General features: G+C 37.5%; 1 protein-coding gene across 2 annotated transcripts in view; it reads left to right on the forward strand.

Annotated features, from left to right (window-relative positions):
* Positions 1–16,748, forward strand: part of MMP16 (matrix metallopeptidase 16) — a 205,380-nt gene that overhangs the window by 120,239 nt on the left and 68,393 nt on the right. For both annotated transcript variants that reach the window (XM_067467371.1, XM_060775571.2), the window contains one exon: positions 7,507–7,811. In XM_067467371.1, the coding sequence (XP_067323472.1) occupies positions 7,507–7,811 (305 nt within the window). The remainder of the gene's footprint in view (positions 1–7,506; positions 7,812–16,748) is intronic.

Raw genomic sequence — 16,748 nt, forward strand, 5'->3', positions numbered from 1 at the left:
ACCAGCAGGCTGCACACAGCATTTGTAAGAGGTCCAGAATGGACTTTGGAACCCCACTAATCCCAACCCCATTTTTGCTGAATAATATCAGAAGCATCTTCTCAGTTGAGGTGGGCCCCAAGTACAGACTGCGGGTTACATGTTGCTCCTGAAGCAAAGTCTCCCAAATCCCCCTTCCATCTTTGCCTGAAATCTATACAGAAAATGTCTAAGCACATGAAAACAAATGGAAAAAATTCCTTCCCGTGCATATAATTCCACCATTGCCCCCATACATATTTTTCTGTGTAGTCCATCTCAAAATATCAACAGGAAGAGACATGATGTTACTTTCAATTGCCATTTTAGGAGTGACTAGGGAGTAGGCTATGGAAGGGGATCAGCTCTGCCCCCATGAAATTGTCACCCATTCTAAATTCAAGAACAATCTAATTGGTTAGATTCCTGACAACATTATCTAACAAACAGTATTAAACTTGTGCAGGAGTGACCACTGTCACTTCCAATCACTCAAAATTGTAGGTGTGATTGGATGCTGAAGTCCTCCAATGCTGGTAGAGCCAAAATCTGCTTGTGCTAGGCTCCAGAGCATGCCCACCCATGTTTGAAACATTCAGTACTGAGGTAGAAGAGAACTTAGTCTGCCTTCTGACTACTTCATCACACTAGAGAATGAATCCAGTTAAAATCCAGTACCTGCCTCCTGTAGAAATCTGTGGTTTGTTGTTTATGGAGGAGCCTTTAACAGCCTCACTAAACTAAAACCCTGGAATTTGTCAGGAGACACAAACCAGATTTAAAGTGGATTCATTCTCTAGTGTGATTAGGTGGTTATATATATAGACATTTCCCAAAAGTACTGTACTGTGTAAAATAGGTTTTCATCAGGAATGCTTAGCTTAGATGGAGTGGGAGCTAGGTAAAGGTAGCTGCAGAGCAGCTCTATCTTACTGTAGGATGCTCTGTTGGTCAGAAGATGGCCTTAGAACTTGATGGAAATAATAGAAATTATTGATGACTAGTAATGCTTATGACTGCAGGAAGAGTGAGAAGGGAACAATCAGCCAGTTAGCCTGTAACATGTATGTAAAAGTTTTTCCTACTTGAAGGCCATTATTATACTTGACCTTTGCCATTATGGCTATTAGTTAGATCTAGCAGTAGCCATTCCTCCTTCAGATATAGCCAACTTTTGGTAGCATCCAAAGCCTTCAGATAATCCAGACATTTGAATGTGTTGGGCCACGGTGGTAGGCTGCATAACTACATCACTTATAGATATGCTTAACCCTTCCAGGCTGAATGCACTAAATTTTAACACCAGTCATCTTTTAAGGGAATCAGTGTGTTATAGAACATCATCTATCTATCCATCCATCCATCCATCCATCCATCCATCTATCTATAAATGCTCTGTGCATAATGAGTACCTTAAAAACAAAAGAACTATTATAAAACATTTCAAGAAGAAATAATACCCCACCTGAAGAAAGTCATGAACACAATTAGAGAAAAGAGGGAAATGCCCCAAACATGGAAGCAAGCAACAATCATTCTAATACATAAGGAGAATACGGACCCAGAAAATGTCAAAAACTACAGACCCATTTCATTACTAAATTTAGATTACAAAATACTAGGAAATATAATTTCGGAAAGATTGAAAAAAATTCTAATAAAGCGAATAAAAGAGGAACAAGCGGGTTTTCTACCGAAAAGGTCACAAGCTGACAATGTGAGAACAATTGTAAATTTAATAGAATACTACGGAAAAAACATCCAAAAAAAGGTAATGTTTCTGGCGCTAGACGCTGAAAAAGCCTTTGATAATGTAAATTGGAGTTTCATTAAAATCTTACTAAAAGAAATGGACATGGGCTACTATTTTGAAAATATAATTGGCGCTATATATGACAAGCAAGAAGCAAGAGTTATAATAAATGGACAACAAACAGAAACAATTAATATTCAAAAGGGAACGAGACAGGGATGCCCTATCTCACCGCTAATCTTTATCCTGACACTCGAAGTATTACTAGACAAAATAAGAAACGACAAAGAGATCGAAGGAGCGTGAATTCAAGGCCACAATTATAAGATCAGGGCATTTGCGGATGATATCATAGGAATAATAGAGGAACCAAACAAAAACTTAGAAAATTGGCTGAAAACAATAAAACAATATGGAAAAGTTTCGGGATTTAAAGTCAATCTGGAAAAGACAAAAGCCATAACAAAAAACATAACGAAGAAGGAACAGGAAGAACTAAGGAATAAATGGAACATTCAAATCACACAGAAAATAAAATATCTGGGAATAATCTTAACAGCAAAAAACTTACAACTATTAGAGAATAATTATATAGAAAAATGGAAAAAGATCAAAAAAGACCTAGAAAAATGGGGAAACATGAAATTGTCTCTTCTGGGGAGGATAGCAACTATAAAAATGTCAATACTCCCAAAACTAGTATTTCTATTCCAAAACTTACCCATAATTAGAAATCAAAAATTTTAAATGACTGGAAAAGAGATATAATGAGATTCATCTGGCAGAAAAAGAAACCAAGAATAAACTACAAAAACATGATAGAAGGGAAAAACAAAGGAGGCCTAGCAACCCCGGACATTAAATCATATCACGATGCCTGTGCGCTGATCTGGATAAGGGATTGGACTAAGTTAGAGAAGGAGAAAATTCTAAACATAGAGGGAGAAGGATTAAGACTAGGATGGCACGCATATGTCGGATACGACCAGGCGAGAAAGGAAAAAAACTTCGGAGACCACTTCATCCGTTCCTCTCTAATTAAAGTATGGAATAGACACAAAAATAAATTTTACGAGAAGACACCAACTTGGCTATCGCCACTAGAAGCATCACAAAGAAGAATAACAGGATGGTATGAATGGCCCAAATATAAAGATATAATAAGAAAGGTAGGAGGAGAATTCAAGATGAAAACTCAAGAGGAACTAAAGAGCATAAACTCCAGAATCTCCTGGTATCAATACGAACAAATTAAAGCACATTTCAAGAAAGACAAAGAAAAAGGATTTGAGGATGGGAAAAACTTTTGGGACAAAATAATGCAAACAGAAAATAAACTAATTTCTAAAATATACCTGAAAATCATAGAAGAAGAAAACAAGAAAGAAGAAAGGAAAAACTATATGAAAAAATGGAGGGATAACTTGGGAAGAGAAATAAGAAAAGAAGAATGGGAGGAAGTATGGAATAGGAAATTAAAATACTCAAAAGCAATGGAACTCAAAGAAAATTGGATTAAGATGGCCCATAGGTGGTATATTACACCGCACAGATTAGGAAAATTCAACAAAAACGCAAATACAAAATGTTGGAAATGTGGAGAACAAGAAGGGATGTTTTACCACATATGGTGGACCTGTCCAAAAGCAAAATCATACTGGAAGAAAATACATAAAACGCTACAAAACATATTAGAGATAAACATTCCCCAGAAACCAGAAACCTTCCTATTAGGAATACACAACATAAAAATGGAAAAAAACAAAGATAAAATTTTATTTCTCTTAACAACAGCTGCCAGGATAACGTATGCGAAACATTGGAAAAAGAAAGACCCTCCTGAAGAAGAAGAATGGCTAACCAAAATATTAGACATAAGAAACATGGATAAATTGACATATATATTATCAAAGAAGAAGGGTACCCCGATGGCGGAAATAGATTGGAAGCAGGTAACAACATACCTAACAAAAGAAAAGAATATGAGAATAATTATCTAAAGGATCATGACTGAGAACATAGAAATAGGGGAGAGCAAGACAAAAACGAAGGAGAAAGAAGACAGAAGAAGGAAAAGGATAAAAATCATCCAGAAGATACCAGGAAGTCAAACATAACAACCACAACAACTACACACACACACCTCACCCCCCACTATGTTTTTCAAATTTCTTTTCTCACACTGCACACATAATAAGAAACCAGCGCTCCCTTAGCGTAATGGGAACCTGGAGAACAGGACAACTGGATACTCACTACGCTATCTATCCTTTCACCCCCTCTTTTCCCCCTTTTTTCCCCTCCTCGTCTTTCCCCCCCCCCCCAGCTCAGTGTGAAACTTTTACAAGTTTTAAAAGTTTCTAACACTATCTCTATCAAGCTCTGTCTTTGTTTTTTAGAAAATAAATAAAGATTATATTAAAAAAACAAAACAAAAGAACTAATGAACAAAATCACACCAAATTTGGCAACAAAACATCTCACAACACAAGGAGTGACCATCACTCAAAAAATTATGATTTTATCATTTGGGAGTTGTAGTTGCTGGGATTTATAGTTCACCTACAATCAAAGAGCATTCTGAACTTCATCAACAATGGAATTGAACAAAACTTGGCACACAGAACTCCCAACAGAAAATACTGGAAGGATTTGGTGGGCATTGACCTTGAATTTGGAAGTTGTAGTTTACCTACATCCAGAGAGCACTGTGGACTCAAACAATGATGGATCTGGACCAAACTTGGCACAAGCGCTCAGTACAGAAAATACTCAAGGCCAGTCCAACTAACTTCATCAGGGCAAGAAAAGGTAATCAAAGTCCTCCTGACAAAGAGCCATTCAGCCATAGATGTAGATGTAGATGTAGATGTAGATGTAGATATATAGATAGATATTACTCACACACTCTGTGTGTGAGTAATATTAAAGAAGGACAATGATATGTTGCATGTTCCAGGGTGGGCAAACCAGACACTCTCCACATCAACACTGACAAAGAAACAGCAAGAAATACTGTTTACCCACAAGCATAAAGAAATTACATATATTAGAAACCGACACTTTGTCATTACTTTCCAGATCAACAGACTGGGCCACAGCAACGTGTGGCAGGGGGCAGCTAGTATTCTAATAAAGAAACTTCATTTATCTTTGATCTTTCAGTGTGGTTGTTGGAGATTTTAATGCTTCCATAAGATACCATGTATAGTCAGTAGTGTACAGTGGAGTTCAATGGTAAACAAAACTATGCAGATCAAGAGTTCTATAAAGCTATAAGCTCTACAAGAAAGATGTGATTCTTTATTATCAGGCATGTTTTATAACATCTCATTGATGAATCATCCCAATTTTTTATTTATAAAAAAGTTCCATGCTGACAAAGGATCGCATTTGGAATACATTTATATAACCATTACATAACAGTGTGCACTTTGGAACTTTTTCCCTTTTGTGGCCTTTTTGGAATATTCCTGTTGAATCTTGGGAAGGAAATACTATTTTGGTCAGGAACCTCCAGAATCCTCAAGCCAGCATTTCTTATATTCCAAAAGAGTAACTGTTCCAGTCTCTGGTTAAATTCATATTTGTTACATCCTTCAAAAAATATGGGTTTTTTTTCAGAAAGTAATTTGAATACAGAAGAACAAAAAAAGGACAATATTATGTTTTAACCAGACATGAACTCTCTGTGTGGTTATATTATCTTAGTGCTGTTATGGCTGTAGCAGAACCACAGCTTCATGCACTGTTGAGTGATATGGATTTCCACAGGCCACACAAGAAGAATCAGTTTTGTGGAGCCTCTGCATGCCAGGCTGGTTCCAGGTTATGGGGTTTTGACACTAGCATAGAGAGAAACTGGGGCACTCTAGTCTCCACTGGCCTACATTTCTTTGTACTCGTAGTGAAGTAAGGACCAGGGTCAAAAAGCTCATATAGCATTGTATATACCTGGCTTCTTTTTGTAGTTGTGTCATGAGAAATATATGACAGCAGTTTCCATTTGACTGGGGGAAGGTTTATAGAGTTGTACTTGCTGTTTTCAGTGGGCTTCCTAATATAATTTTAGTATCAAATTCCAATTATTTGTTTAAAGTACAGAATTGTCCCTATTAGACTTGAAGAGTTGTGAAATGGTGTTAATTTCAAATCCAGCTTTGAAAATTTGTTGGTTATAACCAATAATTTAGGGTCAATTGCTAGAATTACAGTCAAAATACACATAATAGCAAGAGGCTTACATATTCTGCATGGTCCACCTAACTTCTAAAGAGTGGAAAGGGTGATTTTAAGTGGGAAAAGGGAGGGTAGAGAGGTGTGTCAAAGTTTTCCTTAATCTCTGCTTTGAAAAAACATGCATTGTATATATTCACGAATAAGCTGGATTCATGTGTAATCCGAAGATAGGTTTGGAGCCAAAATTATGGATTTTTATGAGACTCCTGGATAAATTGGGAGCCGTTTTGTCAAGAGAGGAGAGCACCATTAATATCGGGGGGGGGGGGGGAGCCCACCCTGCTTCCACTTCTTCCCCCACGAGAAAGCTCATTTTGTTTTGAGTCTGGAGATTTGAAGGTGAATCCTGAGTCTGAAGATTTGAAAGTGAACCCCATTTGTCTACACTTTAGTGCAATGGAAAGCATTCTTAGCCAAATATGCAAACTCAGGATCCAAAAGTGTATAAAGCAATGCCAGAGCAGGACTTTTCTTCACAAATCCTGAGTGAATACCTAAATAGGGCTACTGCATTTCACATCCACTTTGCAGCTGCTTGAAGTGTATCTTGTCTGATGATTCTGCTATCAATTGCTGAGAAAGATCAATCCAGGGCCCTACTTGCTATCCTTCTGTAGGCAAGTGGACTTTTTGTTGTAGCAGATGTTTGAAGACGGAATGCTTAGGGGAAAAGAGCCTTTTATAACATTATGTATTTTCTATTTTTGCTGTTAATAATCATGCTTTTAGTTGCTTTTATCTCATAGATATTTTAATCATACTTAAAACTTTTGTATGGGGTAAACTTTTAGTTCTATCTGTTTAAAACATGTGTAACCTCAGTTCTGGACTTCCATTAAACATTTATAATTCACTTTTAGACTGTAGACTTCAAATGACAATATTCTCTTCCTGGATTTCCATTCATATTCAGTTATTGGAAGTAGACAAGTACTTCAGTTTTAAAACCTATGTTATTGCTATGTAGTTAATGAGAACAATATATTGGCATATAATAACAATAATAATGTTTAATAATATTGCCTATACTATGCTATACTATACCATAACAGTGAATGAAGCATGAAACATAAGAGGCATAGCAGAAATTACTAGTTGTAACAACTCCTACCAATTTGCTTAAAGCATAGTTTAAGATCTTCTTTGATGGCTATAGAAACAAACCAAAAAGTCCATAATTCCTGTCTCATCTTTCCAATGAACTTACTAGGTGACCTCTTTTCTGTCATCCTAAGCCACTCCCAATCCCCACAATGTGCCCTAGCATAGATAATAATATCGACTTACGTTATAAGATCATTGCAATGGTTGCCACCAGATAATGTATGCAAAGTTTTGAGCATTTCAATGTTCTTTACAGATCTCTCTCATAAAAGATTATTTCTGTTTGAAGAATATTTCCCTTGCTGAATGATGTCAAATTGTGTTTAAAAGTAGAGCAAGAAATGACACTCCTAAGGTTATATTTGTTTTGTTCTCTCTGTGTTTGTTTACAGCATAAAGAACGTCACTCCAAAAGTAGGAGATGCAGAAACCCGCAAAGCTATTCGCCGTGCCTTTGACGTGTGGCAGAATGTAACCCCTCTGACCTTTGAGGAAGTTCCTTATATTGAACTGGAGAATGGCAAGAGGGACGTGGATATTACTATCATTTTTGCATCAGGTTTTCATGGAGACAGCTCTCCTTTTGATGGAGAAGGAGGATTTTTGGCTCATGCTTACTTTCCTGGGCCAGGAATTGGAGGAGATACTCATTTTGATTCAGATGAACCATGGACATTGGGAAACCCTAATCATGATGGTAAGAGTGAAGTTCTGTTGAAACAGCTTCAACAGTTTTTTTCTGTTTCATCATGCATGCACCAATCATGAGATAATTCTGTATTGTTTTGTGTTGCTTAAAACTCACAATGGCTGTTTTAGCTTTGACACATGGTCCAGTGCTGGATTTGGGTTATTGGGTACTCTGAACCATCAGTGATCTGAGTTCTTGTAGGTTTTTTGGGCTATATGGCCATGTTCTAGAAGCATTCTCTCCTGATGTTTCACCTGCATCTATGGAAAGCATTCTCAGAGGTTGCTTGTCATAGATGCAGGTGAAACATCAAGAGTGAAGGCTTCTAGAACATGGCCATTTAGCCCAAAAAACCTACAAGTACCCAACCTACAAGTTTCCAGCCATGAAAGCCTTTGACAATACATCAGTGATCTCTTTTCATGACAACTTAGACAACTGATTTTGATGAAAAGTACCATGTAAAATAACATAAAATAATTATCAAATTACCTCTGTGCTTATTTTGTGGCTGTGTATAGTAAAAAAATGATAAATATTATTGGTATTGTAAAGTACAGTCAGTTACTCTCAATAGAAGGCCTATAAATAGCTTAGTTGTTGGCAATAGTAACAACATCCTCTGAAACCGGTTCCAAGCTGCACTATTGTGTCAGTGTAGATGTATCCTGAGCATAGAATGGTATGATGAATATCTCTTGGGTGACTTTTTGACAACTTGGCCAAGGCAGATTTGGAAAATTACTTCTCAAAAGTAATGCTATCTAACTTATAATAGCAGCCATCCTCTCCCACCAGTAACCCATTGCCATTCTTGCATAGTTATTCATTTCATCACTTGTTTTATTTGTTTGTAATGTGTGAAGGAAATGGCCTGAAATGTGAAGAAATCTCTAGCTTCATGTATTCCAAGTAGACTGGAACATACTTAGTCCTAACCTCTTTTTAATACTGGTTTTAAACCACTTCATTGGATGTGTTGCAAAAGCAGATTCCCAGATTAGTTTAATGTTTACACCTTATTTTATTTTTCTTGTTATTTAATATTTAATGTTTATTTTACTTATGTGATATTTGTCTTTACTGTTCTAATGTAACACAAATCCTATGTAAAATCATACTACGTATTTTGACATTAATACTGAAATCTGAAATATATACAGGAAGTCTTTACTTTGTTTTTGTTTTTTACATGAGTGAATACTTAACTGAGAATCTCTAGGCTCCCCAAGCTGGCTGTGGGGTGAGTTGCATTAGAGGATCTAGATATTCCCAGAGAAGTGTTCCCTCTAGACACTTCCATGTCCTCCAGGATCCTCTATGGACAACTTCCACCAGAGGACCTAGCGATTTCTAGAGAGAACAAAAACTGAACTTATAAATATGGAAGGAAGACAATTACCCTTTACAAGGAGCATGTATTGGCACAGCTAATGTATGTGTATATTAATCTATTATATATAGTTATTACTTGCGTTCTGACCTACAAGAAGCACTGCCTGAATATCAAGCAAAAGGTTTGTGCTAGAAACAATATCATACGAAAGCTGACTGGCACAACCTGGGGATCACAACCAGACACAATGAAGACATCTGCCCCTGTGCTATGCTACTCTGCTGCTGAGTATGCATGCCCAGTGTGGAACACATCTCACCACGCTAAAACAGTGGATATAGCTCTTAATGAGACATGCCGCATTATCACGGGGTGTCTGTGCCCTACACCACTGGAGAAACTACACTGTCTAGCTGGTATTGCACCACCTGACATCCGCCGGGAAGCCAATAGTGAAAGGACCAAGGCAGTGACATCTCCAGCTCATCCCCTGTTTGGGTATCAGCGTGCCCAGGGGGGAGTTTCTCATTGCATATCAGCCATTGATTGAGGCTCTGGGTTTGAGCCTGTCACTTTTGGACTCTCGCTTGCTGGGGTGTTCCAGCGAGTGTCTCTGTAGATCTTAGAAAACTATTTCTTGATTTAAGTCGTTGACATGTCAGGTGGTGCAATACCGGCTAGACAGTGTAGTTTCTCCAGGCAGTGCTTCTTGTAGGTCAGAACGTGCACACAGAAAACTGGGCGACTTGGAAGGCACTGAACAGACTGTGCTCTGGCACCATGAGATGCAGAGCCAATCTTAAGAAATGGGGATACAAAGTGGAATCCATGACATGCGAGTGTGGAGAGGAGCAAACCACTGACCACCTGCTGCAATGCAACCTGAGCCCTGCCACATGCACAATGGAGTACCTTCTTGCAGCAACACCAGAGGCACTCCAAGTGGCCAGATACTGGTCAAAGGACATTTAATCAACTACCAAGCTGACATTATAAATAAAATAAATTTGCGTTCTCCCAAAGATTCAGACTGGAAGTGCTTTTAAGGTCTACAAGAGCATTTTAATTACTGATTAGTTAAGATGGTTCAAATTACATCTGGTGATTAATTAGATGGATTCATTAATTGTATTAACTTAGTACTTGAAGTTTTGGTGTAAAATTGGTAGTTGTATTTTTAAAACATTTACTGAATGAATTTTAAGGCACAATAATTACCCAGGATGCAGAGAAAGCTTAATAATGTTTGTATAAGGAAGGAATTATGTTCTGGTCTGAAATTATATGGCCTTTCAACTAGAAATGGCAAAGAGTGATAATTAGGGCTTTTCAAGAACACAAAATATATTGCAATGTATTGATTAGTGATATTTTTCCTTTTATTTTTTGCCAGGGATCTACCACCCAAAGACTCAGCCTTTTGTTGAACAATGTTTGCATTTAAATGTCTATAACAAGGATTTAATCAAACACTACATAGGTTAAGTGGAGCATGGCAACATGTCTAAATGGTGCAATTTTTTCAGCATGGCAGGCTCAATAAGACAGCAGTTTATTGATTTTTAACTATCACAGGAACTAGCAACCCCACTTATGTCAAATGAAATCCTACCCTCTTGACAGCAAAATGAACTTGGCTGCTCATGGTTTACTGTGTACTTAGAGCTTTAAATCTCAGCTTTGCAACAGACAAAGCATTCAGTAATCCAAGGCCTTGAATAACAAGAAAAAATGTTATGGAACAGAATTTTAATTAAAGACTAGGAAACATGCAAAGTACCCACTGTAGTGCCATTCCTTTGATCGGCTCACTAACAATGAAATTTACTAATGTTTTCAGAAATTATTTTTTTCTTTATTGAGCTTGGTACTTTAAAGCACCTTTGATCCAAGTCAGACATCCCAAGTAAGTTCACACATGACAGCACTGCAGCTGTTATGTTAACGAACATAGTCTACTGCGTGTCCAGGTTTTTGATGAGATAAATAGACAAAGCAATGTTGCATTTTCAAGAAGTAGAGGTAGCTGCCTGTGCCTTTCTGGAGACACGTATCATATTATAGTTGCTGCGGCTGTACTGCAATTGTTTGCCAAGCCCTTCTTACCACGGTTTAATAAGACTGGGCTGCCTGGGAGTAAGTGAATGCCTTGCACTGCAAGTGAATGTCATGTCACTTGGCTATGTGATGTGAGTGCTTGCCCTATTTGATAGCATGTTTGTAAATTTTAAGAATCTAATTGTCCAATTTTACACATCTGTGGTTCCTGTGATATACTTGCCCTGTCAGTACACTGCTGAGGTAACATCATTAATGTTCTAGCACAATAGCACAAACTGTCAGTAGTCTCTTCAGAAATATTGATTTGCTGGTATGACAATTTGGGGGTCAGGCATTAATGTCACTTGGAGCACTGTTGAAAATAGTGAAGCTTTGCCACATGGTGGAAGGTTGCCCTTAACACCTTGAAATTTTGAATGCTAATAATGACCATCCCAGTTAAGGCTAAGTATTTAGCATTTTGTTTGTTGTTGTATGCTTCAAGTCATTTCTGACTTATGGTGGACAAAGTTGAATCTGTTGTGGATTTTTTTAAGAGGGGGACAGAATTGCCTTACAAGAGATTTGCCTTGCTTTCCTTTGAGGCTGAGAGAGGCTCACTTGCTCAGGGTAATCCAGTGACATCCCATAGCTGAGCAGTGAATCAAACTACTTCGCCATGGTAACAATCTAACTGCAGCTGCAACTGTTTACGTGGCCATTCTGTATTCCCTGGGTTTACATGACCTGGGACACAGGATGGCACTTACCATCTCCCTCCTGTTCTTGTCGTAGCTGTGGCCATTGGACAAAAAATGGCCTTCTCCCATATTGCTACAGTTCCCCAACCAATGTTTCATGCCTGGTAGATGCCACTGTGGTGGGAACAGGATGTGGATGGTAAGGATGTCCATTCAATGATGCCAGTCTGGATTTGGACCGCTGGATTTCTTCTTGCCTCTGCAACAGCCTGGGAGATGGCAGATAAAGTGTCTGTGTAGAACCACCCTGAGATATTACTGCAATATCAGATTGCATTGAGATCAGTGGAATTTTGTGTGGCATGTTGAGGAGAATACAGTGAAAATGTTCTCTAGGTGGCAACATATACCATTTCTTGTGCTAGAATTTTTTTCCCTTTGTTTTTTCCTTGCATTATGGTATATGAATTGTTATAGTGGTATTTCTACCTTTTTTTCCTGCCAGTAAATCTCATGTTTTACTACGTTTTCTTCTATTTCTCATTTCTCATGCTCTCGCTCAATTTTCCCAATAGCAAAGCTGCATGATTAAATCTATATACATGTCAGTTTTCTGATTCTGGAATCTAATAGTTATTATCCAATCTTTTGTTTTCTACCCATTGTCTTGTTTCTCCTGATCATGTTTGTGCATTGTGTTTACAGTTCAATATATGAAACAATGTGTTCACACCACCTTCCTCCACTCATCTCATTCAGACTCCAGTTAACTGTTATCAAGTATAATTGCTTAGTTAATGTGTGACCATAACATTTCTAAAAAAACAAAAAAAAACAATCTGGATTAAAATTATATGAAAACAAGTTATAATTTGAACAGAATTAAGATTTCACACATTCTTAAACAATTGAACAGTCTAGTTAAATCAGTAAAGATATTTCCAAACCCATTTAAAATAGAAGAATATGTAACCACAGTTATGTTTATTTGTTCCATGTGAATCTTGTCTCAGCTTCCCTTCCATTCTATCTTCTCTCTCACTGATGCAATGTATACTGTAAGCTTTCAGGTTGGTTGTTCATTTCAAAGCCTACCTTTTTCGATGTTTTCAACTAATCCAGTGCATATTAATTATATGACTTTCTGAGAGAGCACATTAGCCTAGTGAGCAGATTAAATTATGTCTCATGTCAGCCAACTGTATGTTTTACCCTGATATTGGGTCTAGCAGAGAGGGTTTCTGGATTCTTAAAACGTATCAGCTAATTGAAGAGAAAGGAAGGAGATTTTCATATTACATGTACTCCATTTTCTGATTACATGTTTCAGAAGATCTGGGGACTTTCAGGACCAAAGGGAAAGCAATGCAAAAAATTGCAGCAAAAAGGAGGAATGGCTGAAAATTATATATATTCCTTCCATCTGTGGAGCCTCCACTGAGATCCCTTCTATAAATGAAAAAAGTCCTTCCATTCACAGAAGTGATTACCACTGTCACAGCCTGGTGTCATTATGCTGTGACATGACTTGGAATGTTTTGTTTCAACTGAGGTGCTGAAATTAAAATCCACAATGCCTTAGGATTCTGTACTGTCTTAAACCATGAAAAGACACAGTGGTTTAATGAAATTATTTAAAAGTATCAGTCATTCTTTGGAATCAAACATCATTTTTACTCTCCATCCTTTTTCGGTTCATTGTTTCAGCTGTGGTTTGGGTAAAAAAGAATGTAGTCGTATAGTCTGCTATCATTTAACATGTCTGATAAAACAGTGGAGAACTCCAGTGACAGATTGTTTAGAAGCTAAATTGAACAGCAGAGTGTCAAGAGGATTAAGCTGGCTGAGTGATTGTTCTTCCTCTCATGTTCCTCTGGTCTACTGGAGGCTGGGAAAAGGCAACAGCTTGATTATTTAGCAAAAATGCAAATCACCAACCCCTTGAAAAGTACCAGGCTCATTTTCCACACTATAATGCTCTGCTAATGAAGTCAATTTGAATTCTGTGTTTCTCAAAAGAGATGAACAACTTCTTGGAGTGCTCAGTAAAACCTTAATATATTCTTGTTGCTGTTTTCATAAATCTTGTTGGAATTACTCATGCTTTTAAAGCATTCATATTAATTCCCAAACAACAAGGGCAATAAAGTTTTGTGAGGAAGCAAAACTAAAATTGAAGGGAACATCCAACCTGAAAGTTGTTTTGAGAGATTGGTTTTAGATTGCATTTTATTTTAATAATAAGCTAATCTCTTCTTTTTTTTGGCTCAGTACAAGTAACAATGTAGCAAATGAATTGTCAGGTACCACTTTTATTATATTCTCCTAAGCTAATTTACTAAATCTAATGTCTGCTCAAAACTCAACATGGTCTTCCAAAGCTGTTCCACACAATAAAAAAAACTAACAATTGTTGCAAAAGGAACATGAGCGAGTGTTTGCAAGGGTTCTAAGTTATGATAAGTCTCAAACTGGATTGCCTCTAGGACTTTAACTGGACTTTGCTTTATATAGCAACAACTTCATCTGCAGAGAGAGTCACCACATTTTCCTGGAACAACAGTATGAGTTTCAACCTGCTAGAACGCTTCTGTTGAAAGGTTAGACAGAATACTGAGAAAATGGACAAATTAATCTTGGTTGTAGAAAATTAACAACTTAATCTTGGTTGTTTAATTGGTGGTTGATGGGTACATAACTTTGACGCTTCCTTACAGGTAAAGGCATTGTATTGGACAAATACGGTACAGATATCAGATTGTGGAAAGGGTATTTGGTTGTATGGCATTGACTGTGAAACTGTTTTTGTGGTTACAGAAGGTGGGTCTGGGACCTCCCTCTTGTGGCAATTTTAATGTGCGATCCTGAAAGAGACACTTGGCGTTGATAGAGGTCGATAGATGAAGCCTTGCCAAATTGAGGGGCAGCAGACCCCACATTGCTCCTCAGGGGGCAGAGGAAACACTTAGTGGTATCCACCTGTTTTGCTTTTTGTTGCTATCATCTTACCGAACAAGCAGGCTTGGTTTGTGTTACCAGGTTGGTGATGCCAAGGCTTTGCAATGGTGATCAATAAAAGTTGTGGACTGGTATCTTTCAACATTACTTTGCATCTCAATTAAAAGATAAAAGCAGGATACAAATTGTTATTGTTATTGTCGTTGTTGTCGTTGTTGTTGATTACTAGGGAGATCTTTCCAACCTGCCACTGATCCCATAAGGAGGAATCCTTATTGCTCCCAGGTGGCAATTGCATAATAAAATTTGGGTGCTCAGATGACCGGTTGATAGGCCACATCTATACTTTGAAAATGTGGGTGTTGAGTGACTTTGAAAGTACAGTGCACTCTTTAATCTCAGAAATACTAAAAGGTTTAAAATATTTTTACATATGAACCACATGAAAATCTAACAATCAAACAAATGTTGGGATATGCCCTTGGCATTACACAGCCTGTGAGCTGGCTGTGAACTCAGTTTCATGACTAGCCCAGAAATAGTGTCTGAAATTAATGCACTCGTCCAAATATGCCCTATATATCTCTCCTCCAGTTGTCTCAAAATATATCCATGATGCTGCCTCTCTCCTTTTTACACTCCTGTATCTTGTTTTCTCCTGCAATTGCTCATATTTCTCCTCCCCACAAAGACAGAAATTAAAGAGTGGTGAAATATTGAACATTTTTCAGCTTTCAATATTTGACTGTGTTTAAGGTAGCTATTTGAATAGCCACATGTCACTGTAAATACAGGTTTGATTTTATAGGGACAAATCAGGGTCATGCAGCAATGCATATCCTAAGTTTCATAAGATTCTTTTAGTGGATTGTTGTAATTGAAAATCTCCAAACTGAAATGTGATATGATTGGGATTGTTTCCCCACCCCCATTGAATAAAGATCGAACACTTTTAAGGATTTTGAAGCATTGGATGTTTTATTTATTCAGTTTAAAACAGGAAAAGCAAACACTGTAACTTCGTTTTATTACTCAACTCTTAAATGCTCCCAATCCAAATATTTACTTCAATATTTACTGTATATACTTATGTATAAGTCTAGAAATGTTTATTAGAAAATTGACCCCCACCAGCCTATGCATGGGCTGGTGTAATAACTGCACCTTGACTTTTCTGTTTGTATGAAGGAACCATCCCTTCTCTGAGTGGAGTGGCAAAAGTTGAGAGCTTATTTTGTCATGGAGAACCAAAAACAATCATTGTTCATCTACTTTCCCCACTGCAATGCCACTATGGGCCTTTTAAAAAATTTCCTGTGTGGGGAAATAGTAGTGGCCAGTGGTGGCTGGTCCTCTGAGGTGGCACTAGCCCTTTCTCTTCTGTGTGAAATAATCCTTGACTTCTTCACGGGTCACATTGAAATCCATAATTTTGGCCTCAAAACCTCTCATCAATGAATACATGAGGTTGACTTATACATAAGTTTATTAAGTATACTATATTTCAAACACCTTCCTAGTTATAAATACTGGGTTCTTGAAGAACCTATTTTGGACACATCAGTTTAGGACAGATTTTTTAATATCAATCATGCAACAGGTCCTTTGACATTTTTGATAGCTCCTTTGTAAGGTTATCCATTTCTGAGTGGAATGAATGGAAGTTCAAATTTGCCTTAATTATACAGCCTGCTTTAACACTCACCCACTTTGAAAACCCCCGATCACAGTTTATTTGACACAATGAAGTAGTGTTTTGTATGTGTCTATAGCTGAAGTGTTGACAAAAGTGTAGGGAGCTCCAAGCCCATGACTTAACACAGTAAAGGACTGAAGCAAAAGTGGTACTATTTGCTTCTAGTGGGTTATGGTAATATTGTGTTGTTGAATTTTTTCATACATTGATAA

Source organism: Anolis sagrei, chromosome 4 (genome assembly GCF_037176765.1).
Source record: "Anolis sagrei isolate rAnoSag1 chromosome 4, rAnoSag1.mat, whole genome shotgun sequence".
Taxonomy (NCBI): domain Eukaryota; kingdom Metazoa; phylum Chordata; class Lepidosauria; order Squamata; family Dactyloidae; genus Anolis; species Anolis sagrei.